At 42.3% G+C, this 22,828-nt stretch overlaps 1 protein-coding gene across 1 annotated transcript in view; it reads left to right on the top strand.

The window, feature by feature from the left end:
* Window positions 1-18,798, top strand: part of LOC139410217 (BMP/retinoic acid-inducible neural-specific protein 3-like) — a 50,868-nt gene extending 32,070 nt beyond the window's left edge. The window contains exons 7-9 of the mRNA XM_071155684.1: window positions 8,804-9,026; window positions 16,820-17,162; window positions 17,307-18,798. Of these exons, the coding sequence (XP_071011785.1) occupies window positions 8,804-9,026; window positions 16,820-17,162; window positions 17,307-18,095 (1,355 nt within the window). The 3' untranslated portion in view covers window positions 18,096-18,798. The remainder of the gene's footprint in view (window positions 1-8,803; window positions 9,027-16,819; window positions 17,163-17,306) is intronic.
* Window positions 18,799-22,828: the final 4,030 nt, after the last annotated feature.

Here is a 22,828-nt window from a genome sequence, read left to right as displayed (position 1 = left end):
AATTGAAATGAATAAATTAGGCCTAATCTATTGATTTCACATGACTGTGACACATCTCGTGACACACACAGTCTCCTTTGCATAGAGTTGATCAGGCTGTTGATTGTGGCCTATGGAATGTTGTCCCACTCCTCTTCAATGGCTGGTGAAGTTGCTGGATATTGGCGGGAACTGGAACACGCTGTCGTACACGTCGATCCAGAGCATCCGAAACATGCTCAATGGGTGACATGTCTGGTCATGCAGGTCATGGAAGAACTGGGACATTTTCAGCTTCTAGGAATTGTATACAGATACTTGCAACATGGGGCCATGCATTATCATGCTGAAACATGAGGTGATGGAGGCGGATGAATGGCACGACAATGGGCCTCAGGATCACATCACGGTATCTCTGTGCATTCAAATTACCATTGATAAAATGAAATTGTGTTCGTTGTCCATAGCTTATGCCTGGCCATACTATAACCCTATCGCCACCATGGGGTTCTCTGTTGAAAACAGCAAACTGCTCACCCACACGACACGCCATACTAGAGGTCGACCGATTAATCGGAATGGCCGATTAATTAGGGCCGATTTCAAGTTTTCATAACAATCAGTTCTCTGTATTTTTGGACACCGATTTTGGCCGATTACATTGCACTCCACGAGGAGACTGCGTGGCAGGCTGACTACCTGTTATGCGAGTGCAGCAAGGAGCCAAGGCAAGGTGCTAGCTAGCATTTAACTTTTCCTAGAAAAAACAATCAATCTTAACATAATCACTAGTTAACTACACATGGTTGATGATATTACTAGTTTATCTACCTTGTCCTGCGTTGCATATAATCAATGCGGTGCCTGTTAATTTATCATTGAATCACAGCCTACTTTGCCAGACCGGTGATTTAACAAGCGCATTCGCGAACAAAGTGCTGTCGTTGCACCAATGTGTTCCATAACCATAAACATCAATGCCTTTCTTAAAATCAATACACAAGTATATATTTTTAAACCTGCATATTTACTTAATATTGCCTGCTAACATGAATTTCTTTTAACTATGGGAATTGTGTCACTTCTCTTGCGTTCTGTGCAAGCAGAGTCAGGGTATATGCAGCAGTTTGGGCCGCCTGCCTCATTGCGAACTGTGTGAAGACCATTTCTTCCTAACAAAGACCGTAATTAATTTGCCAGAATTGTACATAATTATGACATAACATGGATGGTTGTGAAATGTAACAGCAATATTTAGACTTAGGGATGCCATCAGTTAGATAAAATACGGAACGGTTCCGTATTTCACTGAAAGAATAAACGTTTTTTTCCCAAAATGATAGTTTACGGATTTGACCATATTAATGACCTAAGGCTCGTATTTCTGTGTGTTATTATATTATAATTAAGTCTATGATTTGATAGAGCAGTCTGACTGAGCGGTGGTAGGCAGCAGCAGGCTCGTAAGCATTCATTCAAACAGCACTTTCCTGCATTTTCCAGCAGCTCTTCGCTGTGCTTCAAGCATTGCGCTGTTTATGACTTCAAACCTATCAACTCCCGAGATTAGGCTGGCAAAACTAAAGTACCTATTAGAACATCCAATAGTCAAAGGTATATGAAATACAAATGGTATAGAGAGAAATAGTCCTATAATAACTACAACCTAAAACTTCTTACCTGGAAATATTGAAGACTCATGTTAAAAGGAACAACCAGCTTTCATATGTTCTGAGCAAGGAACTTAGCAAGTTAGCTTTTTTACATGGCACATATTGCACGTTTACTTTGTTCTCCAACACTTTGTTTTTGCATTATTTAAACCAAATTGAACATGTTTCATTATTTATTTGAGACTAAATTGATTTTATTGATGTATTATATTAAGTTAAAATAAGTGTTAATTCAGTATTGTTGTAATTGTAACTATTACAAATATATATATAAAAATCTGTTAATTAATCGGTATCGGCTTTTTTGGTCCTCCAATAATTGGTATCGGCGTTGAAAAATCATAATCGTTCGACCTCTACGCCATACACCAGGATTTCCCAAACTCGGTCCTCGGGACACCAAGGGGTGCATGTTTTGGTTTTTGCCCTAGCTGATTCAAATAATCAACTAATCATCAGTCTTTGATAATATGAATCAGCTGTGTAGTGTTAGGGTAAAAACAAAAACGTGCACTATTTGAGGTCCCAAGGACCGAGTTTGGGAGTTCCTGCCATACACACTGTCTGTCATCTGTTCGGTACAGTTTAAACTGGGACTAATTCGTTAAGAGCACACTTATACAGCGTGCCAGTGGCCATCATACGTGAGCATTTGCACACTGCAGTCAGGTCAAGACCCTGGTGAGGACAAAGATCACTCTGAGACGGTTTCTGTCAGTTTGTGCAGAAATTCTTCATTATGCAAACCCACAGTTTCATCAGTTGTCCAGGTGGCTGGTCTCAGATGATCCCGCGGGTAAAGAAGTGGAGGTCCTGGGCTGGCGTGGTCCTGGGCTGGCGTGGTCCTGGGCTGGCGTGGTTACATGTGGTCTGATGTTGTGAGGCCAGTTGGACATATAGCCAAATTCTCTAAAATGACATTGGAGGCTGTGTAGGTAGAGTAATGAACATTCAATTATCTGGCAACAGTTCTGAGATATTTTATTTCAGCTCGTAAAACATGGGACAAACACTTTACATTTTGTCTTTATATTTCAGAATAGTTAAGAAATTAACATTTCATTTCTAGGAATGCCTTTCATTAAATAGCAGAAAATAAATAATTCAGACGCCATTCATACAAGTTATAGACTATGGCAATATTGTCCATATGAATGCAGCTGCCACTGTATTGAAGGCATTGGACACAGTTTATCAAGGCGCACTCCAGTACACACTGCATTCTGTATCAGAAAGTAGGCTGGCCTTCTTTGAAGTCTCGTAGATCGATGCATTGCGCTCTTGTTTATAAAGCATTCCTGCATAAACTTCTGCCGTACCTTACTACATTGTTAACTTACAGACATACAAGATACCAAATCAAATCAAATCAAATTGTATTTGTCACATACACATGGTTAACAGATGTTAATGCGAGTGTAGGGAAATGCTTAAGCTTCTAGTTCCGACAATGCAGTAATAACCAACGAGTAATCTAGCCTAACAATTTCACAACAGCAACCTTGTACACACAAGTGTAAAGGGATGAGGAATATGTACATAAAGATATATGAATGAGTGATTGTATAGAATGGCATAGGCAAGATGCAGTAGATGGTATCGAGTACAGTATATACATATGAGATGAGTAATGTAGGGTATGTAAACATTATATTAAGTGGCATTGTTAAAGTGGCTAGTGATACATGTATTACATAAAGATGGCAGATGCAGTAGGTGGTATAGAGTACAGTATATACATATGAGATGAGTAATGTAGGGTATGTAAACATCATATTAATTGGCATTGTTTAAAGTGGCTAGTGATACATTTTTTATATGTATGGCAGCAGCCACTCAATGTTAATGGTGGCTGTTTAACAGTCTGATGGCCTTGAGAAAGAAGTTGTTTTTCAGTCTCTCGGTCCCAGCTTTGATGCACCTGTACTGACCTCGCATTCTGGATGATAGCGGGGTGAACAGGCAGTGGCTCGGGGGGTTGTTGTCCTTGGTCTTTATGGCCTTCCTGTGACATCGGGTGGTGTAGGTGTCCTGGAGGGCAGGTAGATTGCACCCGGTGATGTGTTGTGCAGACCTCACTACCCTCTGGAGAGCCCTATGATTGTGGGCGGAGCAGCTGCCGTACCAGGCGGTGATACAGCTCGACAGGATGCTCTCGATTGTGCATCTGTAAAAGTTTGTGAGTGCTTTTGGTGACAAGCCGAATTTTGAAGAGGCACTGCTGCGCCTTCTTCACAACGCTGTCTATGTGATAGGACCAATTCAGTTTGTCCGCGATGTGTACGCCGAGGAACTTAGAACTTTCTACCCTCTCCACTACTGTCCCCTCGATGTGGATAGGGGGGTGCTCCCTCTGCTGTTTCCTAAAGTCCACGATCATCTCCTTTGTTTTGTTGACGTTGAGTGTGAGGTTATTTTCCTGACACCACACTCCAAGGGCCCTCACCTCCTCCTTGTAGGCCGTCTCGTCGTTGTTGGTAATCAAGCCTACCACTGAAGTGTTGTCTGCAAACTTGATGATTGAGTTGGGGGCGTGCATGGCCACGCAGTCCTGGGTAAACTGGGGCCCCAGTGTTGAGGATCAGCGGGGTGGAGATGCTGTTACCTACCCTCACCACCAGGGGGCGTCCCGTCAAGAAATCCAGTACCCAGTTGCACAGGGCGGGGTCGAGACCCAGGGTCTCGAGCTTGATGACGAGTTTGGAGGGTACTATTGTGTTAAATGCTGAGCTGTAGTCGATGAACAGCATTCTCACATAGGTATTCCTCTTGTCCAGATGGGTTAGGGCCGTGTGCAGTGTGGTTGCGATTGCGTGGTCTGTGGACCTATTTGGGCGGTAACTAAATTGGAGTGGGTCTAGGGTGTCAGGTAGGGTGAAGGTGATATGGTCATTGACTAGTCTCTCAAAGCACTTCATGATGATGGATGTGAGTGCTACGGGGCGGTAGTCATTTAGCTCAGTTACCTTAGCTTTCTTGGGAACAGGAACAATGGTTGCCCTCTTGAAGCATGTGGGAACAGCAGACTGGGATAACGATTGATTGAATATGTCCATAAACACACCAGCCAGCTGGTCTGCGCATGCTCTGAGGACGCGGCTGGGGATGCCGTCTGGGCCTGCAGCCTTGCGAGGGTTAACACATTTAAATGTTTTACTCACGTCGGCTGCAGTGAAGGAGAGTCCGCAGGTTTTGATAGCGGGCTGTGTCAGTGGCATTGTATTGTCCTCAAAGCGAGCAAAGAAGTTGTTTAGTCTGTCTGGGAGCAAAACATCCTGGTCTGCGACGGGGTTGGTTTTCTTTTTGTAATCCGTGATTGACTGTAGACCCTGCCACATACCTCTTGTGTCTGAGCCATTGAATTGCGACTCTACTTTGTCTCTATAATGACGCTTAGCTTGTTTGATTGCCTTGCGGAGGGAATAGCTACACTGTTTGTATTCGGTCATGTTTCCGGTCACTTTGCCCTGGTTAAAAGCAGTGGTTCACGCTTTCAGTCCCGTGCGAATGCTACCATCAATCCACGGTTTCTGGAAAATGTTATTTGTCACATGTGCAATAATACAACAGGTGTAGACCTTTCCTTGAAATGCTAACTTACAAGCCCTTAACCAACAATGCAGTTTTATGAAAATAGAGTTAAGAAAATATTTACTGAATAAACAAGAGTAAAAAATAAATACAAATAAAAGACAACACTGAGTCAATGTAAGTGGTTATAGGTTAGTCAAGGTAATTTGTACATGTAGGTAGGGGTAAAGTGACTATGTTGTGCGGTAGCAGAGAGAACAGTCTATGACTTCGGTGACTGGAGTCTTCAACCATTTTTTGGACCTTCCTCTGACACCGCTTAGAAACTCTAGAGATCCCTTTGGTCTGTTTTTTTTTTTTTTTTTTTTGGCACCTTACTTGTGGAAGACTCTCTCAAATAAGTCGTTTTGCTTTTTGTGTATTGTTGTGAAAATGTATGTGTATAGTGTATATTGATGTGTATTAATATGTACAGTACCAATCAAAAATTTGAACACACCTACTCATTCAAGGGTTTTTCTTAATTTGTACTATTTTCTACATTGTAGAATAATCGTGAAGACACCAATAATAAGAAGAGACTTGCTTGGGCCAAGAAACATGAGCAATGGACATTAGACCAGTGGAAATCTGTCCTTTGGTCTGATGAGTACAAATTTAAGTTTTTTGGTTCCAACTGCCGTGACTTTGCCAGATGCAGAGTAGGTGAATGGATTATCTCTGCATGTGTGGTTCCCACCGTGAAGCATGGAAGAGGGGGTGTGATGGTGTGGGGTTGCTTTGTTAGGGACACTCTCTGTGATTTATTTAGAATTCAAGGCACTCTTATCCAGTATTGCTACCACAGCATTCTGCAGTGATACGTCATCCCATCTGGTTTGCGCTTAGTGGGAATGTCATTTGTTTTTCAACAGGACAATGACCCAACACACCTCCAGGCTGTGTAAGGGCTGTTTGACCAATAATTAGAGTGATGGAGTGCTGCATCAGTTGACCTGGCCTCCGCAATCACCCGACCTCAACCGAATTGAGATGGTTTGGGATGAGTTGGACAGCAGAGTGAAGGAAAAGCAGCCAACAAGTGCTCAGCGTATGTGGGAACGACTTCAAAACTATTGGAAAAGCATTCCATGTGAAGCTGGTTGAGAGAATGCCAAGAGTGTGCAAAGCTCTCATCAAGGCAAAGGGTGGCTACTTTGAGGATGGCTCAACACAGTACATGTCAGCTACTACAGTGACTAAAATGACTGCAACCCTTATCAAAGAGTTTCAGTTAGTTTCAGAGTGGGTGGAAAGGAATAAGTTAGTCCTAAATATTTCTAAAACTAAAAGCACTGTATCTGTAACTGTCATCGTCAAAACATATTGATACAACAGTAGCTAAGATGGGGAGAAGTATGTCCATGATAAGGCGCTGCTCTACCTTCTTGACAGCAATGTCAACAAGGCAGGTCCTACAGGCCCTAGTTTTGTCGCACCTCGACTACTGTTCAGTTGTGTGGTCAGGTGCCACAAAAAAGGACTTTGCAATTGGTTCAGAACAGGGCAACACGGCTGGCCCTTGGATATACACAGCGAGATAATATTAATAATATGCATGTCAATCTCTCCTGGCTCAAAGTGGAGGAGAGATTGATTTCATCACTGCTTGTATTTATGAGAGGTATTGACATGTTGAATGCACCGAGCTGTCTGTTTGAACCACTGGTGCACAGCTCAGACACCCATGCATACCCCACAAGACATGCCACAAGTGGCCTCCTCACAGTCCCCAAGTCCAGAACAGACTATGGAAGGTGAACAGTACCAAACCACGCCATGACTACATGGAACTCTATTTCACATCAAGTAACTCATGCAAGCAGTAAAATTAGATTAAAACAACAGATTAAAAAAACACCTTATGGAACAGCGGGGACTGTGAAGCAACACAAACATAGGCACAGACACATGCATACACACACACACACAATAGCATATGCACTATACACACACGTACACATGGATTTTGTACTGTATATACAGTATGTGGTAGTCGGGGCCTGAGGGCACACAGTCTGTGACTGTATTGTAATGTTTTTTTTTTAATTGTATAAACTGCCTTAATTTTGCTGGACCCCAGAAAGAGTAGCTGCTGCCTTTGCACTGCTGATGAGGATCCATAATAATCACAAATCCAAATACTTTGAAGAACCTCAAATATAAACTATATATTTTGATTTGTTTAACCCTTTTTTGGTTACTACATGATTCCATGTGTTATTTCATAGTTGTAATGTCTTCACAACTATTCTACAATGTAGAATATAGTAAAAGAAACTTCAAAAAAACTGGAATGAGTAGGTGTGTTCAAACTTTTGACTGATACTGTATATAGGGCTGATCTGTGAAAGAGACTGCTCGTCTCAGCCTCACTCCCTGTCAAAGAAAAGTTTAAATAAAAAATGAATACAAAATTGTTTTTAGATCCTATTATATATTAAGATGCTCAAACTGTTACACGTTTACTTTGATATATGAAGTGTCCAGTGCCACTCAGTTGACATGCAATATCTACAGGTGTCTTCAGCTAGCTTAGCTGTAAACTTACTCGTTGTGCATGCAGTTGATAATTTATAAATTAATGTGGACAATCTTTGAAAAGTTTCTGTAGGGGACTATGTGAGCCGAATAAAAGTGTTTTATCATGTCACACCCTTAAAGGTGGAGGACCGTTCCTGTGTACCCAAGACATATTTATATATACAGTTGAAACAGTGTAAACCATAATGACTCACAGTGAAACCTGGGGGACTTGGCACACGATCTGTGTACAGCAAATCACAACCTGACAGGATTGGATTACAAAATCAACATCTCCTTGCACAGGTAGTTTACAATATGTCTCGAGCAGATTAATCATACATAAAAAACATTTATTACAAGTCCAGTGTTTCACATTGGCATAGTAACATCTTATGAATGAGGGCACTTAGTATAATCTGGGGGTATTATTGCCTCTCTATGTCACTCTGCAGTGGCCATGGTTGCTGAGGTGAAATCAGAATGGATGGGCATTTTTTTCTCTTCTATTTTTTGGTGTGTGAAATATCTGTGCAATTACTTTCAAAGTTTATGTTTTAATAGCAGGGAGGAAAGGAGAGTGCAGGTCAGTGCCAGGAATAAAGAGTTTTTCAGGTGTGGTCGTAAACGTGTCCTTCGGTAAAGGATATCAAAGACGTGTCAACGTTCTGCTCTATCAGCGGAATCGGATGCCAGCAGGAAGTAACCACGGAAACGTAGAACATGGCAGTTCTGGAACCAATTACATTGTTCTCCTTTAGCCTTGAGGAATGTGGCGACATGCCTGAAATGATCGTATGCACTTTCTTTTCCAGCATAGGACCAAACAGATTGTGCAGGGAAAATCCCAGTTATACCTTTTGTAAGCAGATTTGTTTCATTGTTTTACTTTAAATCATTGTGTCCTGTTCATTTCTTTACTTTAAATAATTTCCAGGGGTTAAGAAAGTTCTACCTCCACAGATGTCCCCTGGCCATATTCATGGCATGTTCATTTAAAAACAATCACCTTTAGAAAAAGTGGCCTCTTCTTTTCATTTTCACTCTCTTTCTGACAGATGAGTTCAAGACCTTCCTTATGAGGCTCCCGCAGAACTTCTTCCTGAATGTGTCGACTATCCAGCACCTTTGGTCGTTGGATGGCGTGTTCCAGTGGCGCTATGAACAGCTGGAGAACAGCATGAGTGTGCTCTTCAGACGAGCCCAGAGAGTGGTGTTCAAGCTCTTCAGCCTCAGCAAGAGGTGCCAGAGGCAGCCTCACATCCGCCTACCCAGAGAATGGTAAGAGTCCCGTTCTGCTCCTACAATACAGCTCTTTCCACTGAGCCCCAATTACACTTTAATCACCCATCCAGGAAGCTGATAGCGATCCTCTCTACCTCTCCCTGTGTGAGTGGGAGAAACAGGGAGCCAGCCAAGCAATGTTTATCTACTTTATTACTGCTGCTCTGAAGAAAACTGGAAGTACTATACTTTTATTTTGTGAAGAGAAATCTCCGTAGACTGTGGAGAGATGGAGAGAGAAAGTGGAATGTTTGTCTGTTTGCATGGGTGTGAAGCGGAACACTTGAAAGGCTAACACTTGAAAGGCTCCCCTACGTCCCGTTCGTTCGCAGCACTTCACACAGACGATGTATGATTGATTTCACTTCCTGGGGCCAGTTCCACTGCTAACAATGAAATCAAATCAAATCCTTGAATTAAATATAATTCGTCAAATGATTCATAAACAACAAGTACAGACTAAGAGTGAAATGCTTACTTTTCCAACAATGCAGAGTTAAAGATAAACAATAAAAAAATATAAAATAGAAATAGCAACAAGAGGAATAAATACACAGTGAATAACAAGTAACAATGACGAGTAAAAATAACATATAGATATATATAGGTTGTACAAAATAAAATGGCTATACACAGGGAGTACAAAAATATCATGGCTATATACAGAGAGTAGAAACTAACATGGATATACAGTGCATTCGGGAAGTATTTAGACCCCTTCACTCTTTCCACATTTTGTTATGTTACAGCCTTATTCTAAAATAGATTTTTTGGTTTAAACTCATCAATCTACACGCAATACCCCATAATGAGAAAGCGAAGACAGGTTTTTAGACATTTTTGCTAATTTATTACAAAAAACAAACAGAAAAACCTTATTTACATAAGTATTCAGACCCTTTGCTCTGAGACTCGAAAATGAGCACAGGTGCAACCTGTTTCATTGATCATCCTTGAGATGTTTGTACAACTTGATTGTAATCCACCTGTAGTAAATTAAATTGATCGGACATGATTTGGAAAGGCACACACCTCTCTATATAAGATTGCACAGCTGACAGTGCATGTTAGAATAAAAACCAAGCCATGTGGTCAAAGGAATTGTCTGTAGAGCTCCGAGATAGGATTGTGTCAAGGCAAAGATATGGGGAAGGGTACCAAGACATTTCTGCAGTATTGAAGGTCCCCAAGAACACAGTGACCTCCATCATTCTTCAATGGTGCAGAACCCCCAACACTCTTCCTAGAGCTGAAGAAGACCAAACTTAGCAATTGGAGGAGAAGAGCACCGGTCAAGGAGGTGACCAAGAACCCGATGGTCATTCTAACAGAGCTCCAGAGTTCCTCTGTGGAGATTAAAGAACCTTCCAACCTTCCATCTCTGTAGCACTCCAGCAATCAGGCCTTTATGGTAGAGTGGCCAGACAGAAACCACTCCTCAGTCAAAGGCACATGACAGCCCGCTTGGAGTTTGCCAGATGGCACCTAAAGGACTCTCAAACCATGAGAAACAAGATTCTCTGGTCTGAAGAAACCAAGACTGAACCTTTTGGCTTGAATGCCAAGCGTGAAGTTTGGAGGAAACCCTGCCCCATCCCTACAGCAGCATCATGCTTTGGGGATGTTTTTCGACAGTAGGGACTGGGAAACTAGTCAGGATCGAGGGAAATATGAACAAAGTACAGATGGTTCCTTGATGAAAACCTGCTCCAGAGCGCTCATACTGTGGCGACGGTTCACCTTCCAACAGGACAACGACCCTAAGCCCACAGCCAAGATAACGCAGGAGTAGCTTTGGGACAAGTCTTTGAATGTCCTTGAGTGGCCCAGCCAGAGCCTGGACTTGAACCCGGTCTAACATCTGTGGAGAGTTTTGAAAATAGCCGGGCAGCGACACTCCCCATCCATCCTGACAGAGCGTGAGAGGATCTGCAGAGAAGAATGGGAGAAACACCCCAAATACAGGTGTGCTAAGCTTGTAGCGTCTTACCCAAGAAGACTCAAGGCTGTAATTGCTGCCAAAGGTGCTTCAACAAAGTACTGAGTAAAGGCTCTGAATACTTATATAAATGTCATATTTCAGTTTCTCTTTTTATGAATTTGCAAACATTTCTAAAAACCTGCTTTGTCATTATGGGGTATTATGTGTAAATTGATGAGGAGGGAAAAAAATGAATCCAAAAGATCAAGGGGTCTGTTCATTCAGAATGCACTGGATACAGGGACTATCAGTGTCGAGTCAATATGCAGGGGTACGAGGTAATTGAGGTAGCTTATTGTATAGACAGTTGAAGTCGGAATTTTACATACACCTTAGCCAAATACATTTAAACTCAGGTATTCACAATTCCTGACATTTAATCCAAGTAAAATTCCATGTCTTAGGTCAGTTAGGATCACAACTTTATTTTAAGAATGTGAAATGTCAGAATAATAGTTGAGAGAATGATTTATTTCAGCTTTTATTTCTTTCATCACATTCCCAGTGGGTCAGAAATTTACATACACTCAATTAGTATTTGGTAGCATTGCATTTAAATTGTTTAACTTGGGTCAAACTTTTCAGGTAGCCTTCCACAAGCTTCCCACAATAAGTTGGGTGAATTTTGTCCCATTCCTCCTGACAGAGCTGGTGTAACTGATTCAGGTTTGACGGCCTCCTTGCTCGCACACGCTTTTTCAGTTCTGCCCACAAATGTTCTATGGGATTGAGGTTAGGGCTTTGTGATGGCCACTCCAACACCTTAACTTTGTTGTCCTTGAGCCTTTTTGCCACAATTTTGGAAGTATGCTTGGGGTCATTGTCCATTTGGAAGACCCATTTGCGACCAAGCTTTAACTTCCCGACTGATGTCTTGAGATGTTGCTTCAATATATCCAGTTATTTTTCCTTCCTCATGATGCCATATATTTTGTGAAGTGCACCAGTCCCTCCTGTAGCAAAGCACCCCCACAACATGATGCTACCACCCCCATGCTTCGTGGTTGGGATGGTGTTCTTCGGCTTGCAAGCCTCCGCCTTTTCCCTCCAAACATGACGATGGTCATTATAGCCAAACAGTTTTATTTCTCCAACAAGTACGATCTTTGTCCCTATGTATAGTTGAAACCGTAGTCTGGCTTTTTTATGGCGGTTTTGGAGCAGTGGCTTCTTACTTACTGAGCGGCCTTTCAGGTTGTATCGGTATAGCACTCGTTTTACTGTGGATATAGATACTTTTGTACCTGTTTCCTCCAGCATCTTCAGAAGCTTCTTTGCTGTTGTTCTGGGATTGATTTGCACTTTTCGCACTAAAGTACATTCATCTCTAGGAGACATTTCTATTGATTTCCCATAATGTTAAGCAAGGAGGCACTGAGTTTGAAGGTAGGCCTTGAAAAGACATCCACGGGTACACCTCCAATTGACTCAAATGATGTCAATTAGCCTATCAGAACATCAGGACATCATCAGGACATAATTTTCTGAAAAGTTTCATGCTGTTTAAAGGCACAGTCAACTTAGTGTATGTAGACTTCTGACCCAATGGAAATGTGATACAGTGAATGATCAGTGAAATAATCTGTCTGTAAACAATTGTTGGAAAAATTACTTGTGTAATGCACAAAGTAGATGTTCTAACCGACTTGCCAAAACTATAGTTTGTTAACAAGAAAGTTGTGGAGTGGTTGAAAAACAAGTTTTAATAACTCCAACCTAAGTGTATGTAAACTTCCGACTTCAGCTGTAGGTAGGGATAAAGTGACTAGGCAACAGGATAGATAACATGCTGAGCTGTAGCAGCAGGGTGAAAGTGTGTGTGTGTGTGTGTGTGTGTGAATGTTTGTATTGTGTTGGGGTGTAAATGTAAGTATGTGTGAGTGTATGAGTAGAGTCCAGTGTGTGTGCAGAGAGTCCGTGCAAGATAATTTGTAAAAATTACCCGGGTAGCCATTTGATTAGCTATTTAGCAGCCTTGTTTAGCAGTCTTATGGCTTGGGGGTAGAAGCTGTTCATGGTCCTGTTGGTTCCAGACTTGATGCACTGCACTTGGTGCACTTGCCATCCAGTAGCCGAGAGTACAGTCTTTGACTATTTTTTAGGCCTTCCTCTGACACTCTCTGGATAGAGGTCCTGAATGGCAGAGATTATGACCACAGTGATGTACTGGGCCGTATCCATCACCCTCTGTTGCGCCTTGCTGTCGAGAGCCTTGTAGTTGTCATACCAAGCTGTAATGCAGCCGTTCAAGATGCTCTCAATGGTGCAGCTGTAGAACTTTTTGAGGATCTGAGGTTCCATGCCAAATCTTTTCAGCCTCCTGAGTGGGAAGAGATGCTGTCGTTCCCTCTTCACAACTGAGTGTCTGTGTGTGGACCATGTTAATTACTTAGTGATGTGGACACAGAGGAACTTGAAACTCTTGACCCGCTTCACTGCTCCCCCCTACGTTTTATGTAGGCCACAATCAGCTCCTTTGTTTTTCTGACGTTGAGTAAAAGGTTGTTGTCCTGACACCACACTGCCAGGTCTCTGACCTCATCTCTATAGGCTGCCTCATCGTCGTTGTGTCAGTTCCTACCACCGTTGCGTCATCAGCAAAGTTGATGAAGGTGTTGGAGTCATGCGCGGCCTCGCAGACGTTGGTGAACTTGGAATACAGGAGAGGACTAAGCACACACCGTGTTGATGGTCAGCGTGGCTGATGTGTTGTTGCCTACCCTCACCGCCTCGGGCGGCCCGTCAGGTAGTTCAGGATCCAGTTGCAGAGGGAAGTGTTCAGTCCCATGGTCCTGAGCTTGTTGATGAGCTTGGAGGGGACTATTGTGTTAAATGCCAAGCTGTTGTCAATAAACAGCATTCTTACATATTGATTCCCTTTGTACAGGTTTGTAAGGGCAGTGTGGAGTACAATAGAGATTTCATCATCTGTGGATGTGTTGGGGCGGTATGCGAATTGGAGTGGAGCAAGAGTGTCTGGGATGATGGTGTTGATGTGAGCCATAACCAGCCTTTCAAAGCATTTCATGGCTAAATGATAGTCATTTAGGCAGGTTACCTTGACGTTCTTGGGCATGATGACTATGGTGGTCTGCTTGAAACAAGTTGGTTTTACGGACTGGTTCAGGGATTGGTTGAACATTTCAGTAAAGAAACTTGCCAGCTGGTCAGCACATGCTCGGCGTGTGCGTCTTGGTAATCCGTCTGGCCCTGTTAACCTGTTTAAAGGTCTTGCATCAGCTACGGAGTGCGTGATCACACAGTCATCCGGAACAGCTGGTGCTGTCATGCACGTTTCAATGTTGCTTGCATCGATGCGAGCATAGAAGGCATTTATCTTGTCTGGTAGACTCGCGCAGCTGGTCAGCTCACGGCTTGTTTTCCCTTTGTTAACTGTGATAGTTTACATGTCCTGACATGCTGTTGAGTGTCAGAGCCGGCGTAGTAAGATTCGATCTTAGGAAGTGTTCGAAATGTACACAATTGTTTCCCGGAAGATAATGGGGTGCTGTCATTCAGGTGAGGGTTTAGTATTTTTTTTATTTGGTCCAGGGGATGGTCATGTAATTTGTAATCGGTTAACAAACCTAACGCAATGGTAAATCTAAGTGCTGGCGGTAGTGCTGTAGGTTCGTCGGGGTGTCAGAAATATTTGAGCTATTTTCAAAACCAAAAAGTATCAGAGCGGTGCTGGCAGTGGCACAAACTGACTTTTGATGAATAAACCAGTTGTGGGTGTGTCAAGGCTTTGCCCCTCACTGGCCAATCAGAATGTCCTCCATGGCTAAATATGTGGTTTCTTCAAGATGTGTATTTATGGTATTTTATGTAATAGAGTTTGTTACACAAATTATAGAAACGAAATAACAAAATGTAGACTAATCCCATCTTTGCTCAAATGTTAACTTGAACCTGTTTGCAGTCGATATTGTTCTAAGTAATTGCATGGCTTCAATGGGTAAATATATACATAGCATGTGCTCTTATATGTATACGCGGACAAGGCCTACTGAGGAGTACCGGAGGTAAGCTTGCTACTGATATAATTGATTTAAAAAATATATACATATATATGAAGGAAATGGCTGACACAATCTATGGATAGTAGGCAATAATTGTGTCTGTCAAACAGCTAGGCCTACCTCTTATTCCTTGCATTACGGACTAAAGCGTTGTTATAGATCTTAACAAAAGCCACAATACCAACACATACCCTCACCCACCCCCCCAATTCGAGCCCGGGTTTAAACTTACCACATTAAGCCCTTCCCTCACTGACACTGAGATATTTAACGGGTTCATGGTGAGAGAAGGAAATGGCTGACACAATCTATGGATAGTAGGCAATAATTGTGTCTGTCAAACAGGTAGGCCTACCTCTTATTCCTTGAATAGGAAGAAATAGGCTCCAACAGAAAGACCTCTTGTTGTTAGTAGCCTAAAGTCAAATTAAAATGAAGACTGTTTAAATTAATTAGGACTGCTCAAATGAACCATTTATCCATAGATTGTGTCAACCATTTCCTTCAGTCACCATGAACCCGTTAAATATCTCAGTGTCAGTGAGGGAAGGGCTTAATGTGGTAAGTTTAAACCCGGGCTCGAATTGGGGGGGTGGGTGAGGGTATGTGATGGTATTGTGGCTTTTGTTAAGATCTATAACAACGCTTTAGTCCGTAATGCTAGACACAAGCTGTAAAATGCACGGGAAAGATGAGACTCTGATGCATATGGGATATCTTTGGTTTGTCTGTATGCCATTCAGAGGCTGCGCTACAAACTTCTGTAGCCGAGGAGACAAAAAAGTACTTTGATTGGGAAGTAATGTGTGATTCTGTCACAATCAATTGAAGTTCAACATTTCAACAGGCTATTAAACAACATACTAACTCTAAATCAATCCAGGAATAATTATTTAGGCTATATTAATATTTCAAGGCTGTTCGTCCGGAGCTTCATGAAATGGGTTTCCATGGACGAGCAGCCACACACAAGCCTATCACCATGCGCAATGCAAAGTGTCGGCTTGTGTGGTGTAAAGCTCGTCACCATTGGACTCTAGAGCAGTGGAAATTCGAGTGATGAATCACGCTTCACCATGTGGCATTCAGACTGTTTTTGGCGGAAGCCAGTAGAACGCTACCTAGCCCAATGCATAGTGCCAACTGTAAAGTTGGTTGGAGGAGGAATAATGGTCTGAAGCTGTTTTTCCATAGTTTGTGCTAGGCCCCTTAGTTCCAGTGAATGGAAATCGTAACTCTACTGCACACAATGACATTCTAGACGATTCTGTCTTTCAACTTTGTGGCAATTTGGGGAAGGCCCTTTCCTGTTTCAACATGACAATGCCCCCGTGCACAAAGCGAGGTCCATGCAGAAATGGTTTGTCGAGATTGGTGTGGAAGAACTTGACTGGCCTGCACAGAGCCCTGACTTCAACTCCATTGAACACCTTTGGGATGAATTGGAAAGCCCGCTGCGAGCCAGGCATAATCACCCAACATCAGTGCCCGACATCACTAATGCTCTTGTGGCTGAACGGAAGCAAGTCCCCACAGCTGTGTTCCAACATCTAGTAGAAACTGTTCCCAGAAGAGTGGAGGCTGTTATAGCAGCAAATGGGGGACCAACTTCATATTAATGCCCATGATTTTGGAATGAGATGTTTGACGAACTGGTGTTCACATACTTTTGGTCATGTAGTGTATAATTGTGCAAAAAAGTTTCTAAATAAACCAATTAAATTCACATCCATTTTAATTCCCAAATGTTTTGTTTTATGTTGTCTGTCTCTCTGTCTACATCCCAGGCCCCAATCCTACTGGCTGATACACTTCCAGTCTCTCCTCTACTGTTCTGAGAACAACCAGCTGGGTTCCTTCTCTGAGGAGCTCCACAGCTGTACCTGCAGCTACGAGCACAGCCCTTGCCAGCTGCCCCCACCATGTGCCATCGGAGAGGGTCCCGCCTGCGCAGCCTGTGCCCCAGACAACCACACACGATGTGGGAGCTGCAACCCTGGCTACGCCCTAACCCAGGGGGCCTGCAGACCCATGGTGGCTGACTCAACAGAGAACTACCTGGGCTTTGAGACAGACCTACAGGACCTGGAGCTGAGATACCTCCTGCAGAGGGCCGACCGTAGGCTGGAGGTAAATACATGGCTATTTGATTTTGTGAACGATTTTGTGGATAAGTTGTAGAGATATTTTAAATGTAATAAAGTTGAGTAGGATCTTGAAAAAGTAGATGGACTATTGTCTTAACAACTTAAACAACTGTATGTGTCCTTCCAGGTCCACGCCATCTTCATCAGCAATGACATGCGTCTGAACAGCTGGTTTGACCCATCCTGGAGGAAGAGGATGCTGCTGACGCTGAAAAGCAACAAGTACAAGTCCAACCTGGTCCACATGCTGCTGGGCGTGTCTCTCCAGATCTGCCTGACCAAGAACAGCACACTGGAGCCCGTCCTCACCCTCTACATCAACCCCTTCGGAGGCAGCCACTCTGAGAGCTGGTACATTCCAGTCAGTGAGAACAGCTTCCCAGACTGGACGGCCACCAAACTGGATCTACCCCTGGAGTGCTTCAACTGGACCCTGACACTGGGCAACAAGTGGAAGACCTTCTTTGAGACTATCCACATCTACCTGCGGAGCCGGATAAAGATGCAGGGCGCTGGAGGTCCGGCGGGGGCTATGAACGACAGCCTCTACTATGAGCCATTAGAAATGGTTGACCCTTCACGGAACCTGGGCTACATGAAGATCAACAGCATCCAAGTATTTGGCTACAGCATGCACTTTGACCCGGAAGCAATCCATGACCTGATCCTGCAGCTGGACTACCCATACACCCAGGGGTCCCAGGACACGGCTCTGCTGCAGCTGCTGGAGATCAGGGACCGGGTCAACAGACTGTCCCCCCCAGGTCAGCAGAGACTAGACCTGTTCGCATGTCTGCTAAGACACCGGCTCAAACTGACAGCCAGTGAGGTGGTCCGCATACACGCCTCCCTGCAGGCCTTCAGCAACCGCCTGCCAAACTCTCTGGATTACGAGACCACCAAGCTGTGTAGTTAACAGCTACTATGGAATGACTGGGAGACGTTAAAGCTCAATGGCTACAAGGGGAACTATTGGACGGCTAAATGGTATACTGCTACAGTAGTTTGACTTTCAATGGTTTGTTGATTCTCTGGATTACAAGACCTTAAATGTATGTACTTAACTGTTACAGAGACACAATAAGGACATGTAAATTGTGTCTTTTGGCTTTCAGTTGGGTTGTGACTCAATGACTTGTAAATGGTTGAGAGATGCTGGAAGCTGGTGCTTTTTTGTCCACAGAAGACACACAAAAACTCTGACACCATAAACAAAAACAGATCTAGAAAATCAGATATGTAACTCTCTCCACATCCACTTCACCATCTTGTTTAAATACAACCCTGCTCATTTATACAGTGTATACTGAAGCCAACTGGAGGGACCTTTTAAGATACATGGTATAGTCTGTTTGTTTGTAACTCTTTTATATGTTATTTTGCTTCAGTGACAGTGCACTTCCCATAACGACCAGAATACAGTGGTATCAGTCAGATTTGTAGATAACTTGTTATTAAAACATGGATTAACAACTGTGGAGAATATTTGTCAAACTTACTTATAGCCGAGTAACAGCTGTTGTTACATCTCATTGTCGGACACATTTTTCGAAGCAATTAAAACCACTTAGGAACTGAGTGACTGAAATTAAACATGATAGCAGAGTTTGATCAAATAATCATGAACCTCTATTTCATTAATTTATGCGGTTAGTTTATGGATGGTGACCAAGCTTCTCCATCCTAATTAAGTAGACTTTGTAACAGGAACAATTGAATCAATGTATTGTTGTACAGGGAATGTGCACACACACGGACACACACACCAAAAATGAAGATATGAGTGAACAAAGTTGAGATTATTGTAAAACTGGTTCCTTTAGGGTTGTGGCTTAACAACCCACACAGTACTTTATTTTCCATTATCTGCAACAGGTTGAATTGGAGCAGACCAGTAGACACCCCAGCTGCCCTCTATGACCAGGAGTGATGGCCATCCAGTGCACTGGGTCACAGATCCATAACTGCAGTATTCATGTCAGGTCTATAAGGTGCCAGATCTCATTTACTAACATGGCCTGTATCTCATGGTATGGCTGTCCAGCGGAGCAGATGAAGGAGAGGTCACACACCTATGAAGGTCAACGGCTGTCACCTCCATTTTCCTCTTATCAAATCCTGCTCATATTAGAAGCTAAACTCGAAAGAGAGTAATGTGGATGAAACAGGCTTGATGCTGAGGTGTTTGTCTAATGCATAACTAAATGTTAGTGTCCTTTGGATGCAGGGGTGTCTGATATTGGAGAATAATTGTTTTCAAAACAGCTAGAAAATGGCTGCTGTGAAGAGATGAAAGATTAAGGTTCTGGTTGTCTCTTTGGTCATTTGACTCCATCCAGAATTATATAATTATTTCTCCAAAAATCATCAGTCCACCCTGCCCACCTACTCCTGGTGAGCTCGCCCCATTAGAGAGGTGAGACAGAGAACAGACAATATCTTTACATCCTCTCACCTCAAATCAACCCTGCAATCAATTAAACATTTCCCCTTACTAAGTAATTGAGCTAAAACACCGGTGGAATTTTCTGAGTAAAAGGAAATATATGGAAAATAAATTCTGTCTGCCCATTTATTCTTCATGAGGTAAAAATGAAAAGATCCCCAGGTATGTGCCTATAATTATGTTTAATAGCCCTCTGCTCGTTCTGCAATTACCGGGCTCAGTTCTAAAGCTCGTTCTGGTGCTGCAGAGGCGGCTGGCTGGCTATAATACATTATTGTGAGTTTGTAAATAGTTGTTATTCATTCTGCAGAGGCCTGGCATCTCTCTTATGAGACACTGAGTGGGCAGAGGAGAGGACAGACTTTGATGAAGGAAGGTCTGACCTTTACTGAGCTGTCAATCAAAAGTGTTAGATATATAAATTTGTCTTTTGTACATGTATGGCTGTCTTATTGCAACTCGGTTGCGTGTTATGCTTTCACTGTTCATAATGCAGTTACTGAACATGACAATAAGACATGCCTGCTCGTAGGAGAGGCATACAGTATAGGGTGTGTTGGTAAATTCAATCTTGAGTGCCAGAGTGCGCTCATATTGCAATCTGAGCATTCTGACCTCACAAATGTCAGTCAAGCACCCAAGCTAACTGGCTAACGTTGCTAGCTTGCTAGCTACTTCCAGACACAAATGAGAGAACACTTCACTCTGACCAATTCACTTGCCCTAGCAGAGCTGGTTAGGCTGTTTTCATGTTATCCAGATTGTTGGCGACTGTAACTTTGCTGCTGGCATCAATTTAATTACACTTTTTTGCAGGTGTTCACTGACAACGGCCATATTCAATGGGTGTTGAGGGTTCGTAAATTCATCCGTTATTACGCGCTCTGGCACACTCAGACAAGAGGGCTCTGAGATCGGAGTAGATTGACAGAGTGAATTTATGAACACACCCTTAATTATTCTCAAACAGATAATTATGATATTATTATAAATGTAAAAGAAAGACATGTTACAATGTCACAGACACAATCATATCAAATCAAAGTCTATTGGTCACGTACACAGTTTAGCAGATGTTATAGTGAGTGCAGCGAAATGCGTATATTACTAGCTCCTAACAATGCAGTAAAATGTCAAACAAGTACACAAATAAAATGTTTTAAACACATCAAGAAATCAACAAATGTCGTAACGAATCTAATGTCGTTAAGAATCAATGCAAATTGCACTGTAACAGTAATCCAAATGCAATGTACACTACCGTTCAAAAGTTTGGGTCACTTAGAAACGTCCGTGTTTTTGAAAGAAAAGCTATTTTTTTTGTACATTTAAAATAACATCAAATTAATCAGAAATACAGTGTAGACATTGTTAATGTTGTAAATGACTGTCGTAGCTGGAAACGGCAGATTTTTTAATGGAATATCTACATAGGTCTACAGAGGTCCAATATCGACAACCATCACTCCTGTGTTCCAATGGCACATTGTGTTAGAGAATGATACGTTTATTATTTTAAAAGGCCAATTGATCATTAGAAAACCCTTTTGCAATTATGTTAGCAAAGCTGAAAACTGTTGTCCTCATTAAAGAAGCAATAAAACTGACCTTCTTTAGACAAGTTGAGTGTCTGGAGCATCAGCATTTGTGGGTTCGATTACAGGCTAAAAATGGCCAGAAACAAAGACCTCTCTTCTGAAACTCGTTAGTCTGTTCTTGTTCTGAGAAATAAGGGCTATTCCATGTGAAAAATGTACAAGAAATTGAAGATCTTGTATAATGCTAAGTAGTATTGCCTTCACAGAACAGTGCACACTGTCTCCAGACAGAATAGAAAGAGGAGTGGGAGGCCCCGGTGCACAATTGAGCAAGAGGACAAGTATATTAGAGTGTCTAGTTTGAGAAACAGATGCCTCACAAGTCCTCAACCGGCATCTTCATTAAATAGTAGAAGGCTATTTAAGAAGGCCAGTTTTATTGCTTCTTTAATCAGAAAAACAGTTTAATGAAGGCCAGTTTTATTGTTCCTTTAATCAGAACAACAGTTTTTAGCTGTACTAACAAAATTGCAAAAGGGTTTTCTAATGATCAATTATCCTTTTAAAATTATAAACATGTGCCAATGGAACACAGGAGTGATGGTTGCTGATAATGGATCTCTGTCCACCTACGGTATGTAGATATTACATAAAAAATCTGCAGTTTCCAGCTACAATAGTAATTTACAACATTAACATTGTCTACACTGTGTTTCTGATCAATTTGATGTTATTTTCATGTACAAGACATGTGCGTTTCTTTCAAAAACAAGGACATTTCTAAGTGACCCCAAACTTTTGAAAGGTAGTGTATGTGTATATACCGTGCATTCGTAAAGTATTCAGACCACTTTACTTCTTCCACATTTTGTTATGTTACTTATTCTAAAATTGATAAATAATATATAATCCTCATCAATCTACACACAATACCCCATAATGACAAAGCAAAAATCCGTTTTATTGAACTTTTTGCAAATGTATTGAAAATAAAAAACGGAATAATCATATTTACATAAGTATTCAGAACCCTTTACTCAGTACTTTGTTTAAGCACCTTTGGTAGGGATTAGAGTCTTGAGTCTTCTTGGGGATGATGCTGCAAGCTTTGGCACACCTGAATTTGGGGAGTATCTCCAATTCTTCTCTGCAGATCCTCTCAAGCTCTGTCAGGTTGGATGGGGAGCATCGCTGCACAGCTATTTTCAGGTCTCTCAAGAGATGTTCGATTGGGTTCAAGTCCGGCCTCTAGCTGGGCCACTCAAGGACATTCAGAGATTTGTACAGAAGCCACTCCTGCATTGTCTTGGCTGTGTGCTTAGGGTTGTCGTCCTGTTTGAAAGTGAACCTTCACCCCCAATCTGAGGTCCTTAGCGCTCTGGAGCAGTTTTTCAACAAGGATCTCTCAGTACTTTGCTAAGTTCATCTTTCCCTCGACCCTGACTAGTCTCCTGAAAAATATCCCCACAGCGTGATGCTGCCACAACCATACTTCACCGTAGGGATGGAGCCAGGTTTCCTCAAGATGTGACACTTGGCATTCAGGCCAAAGAGTTCAATCTTGGTTTCATCAGACCAGAGAATCTAATTTCTCATGCTCTGAGGTGCCTTTTGGCAAACTCCAAGTGGGCTGTCATGGGCCTTTAATGGAGGAATGGCTTCAAT

This window comes from Oncorhynchus clarkii, chromosome 5 (genome assembly GCF_045791955.1).
Source record: "Oncorhynchus clarkii lewisi isolate Uvic-CL-2024 chromosome 5, UVic_Ocla_1.0, whole genome shotgun sequence".
NCBI classification, from domain to species: Eukaryota; Metazoa; Chordata; class Actinopteri; order Salmoniformes; family Salmonidae; genus Oncorhynchus; species Oncorhynchus clarkii.
This window is presented reverse-complemented; position numbering and strand designations above follow the sequence as displayed.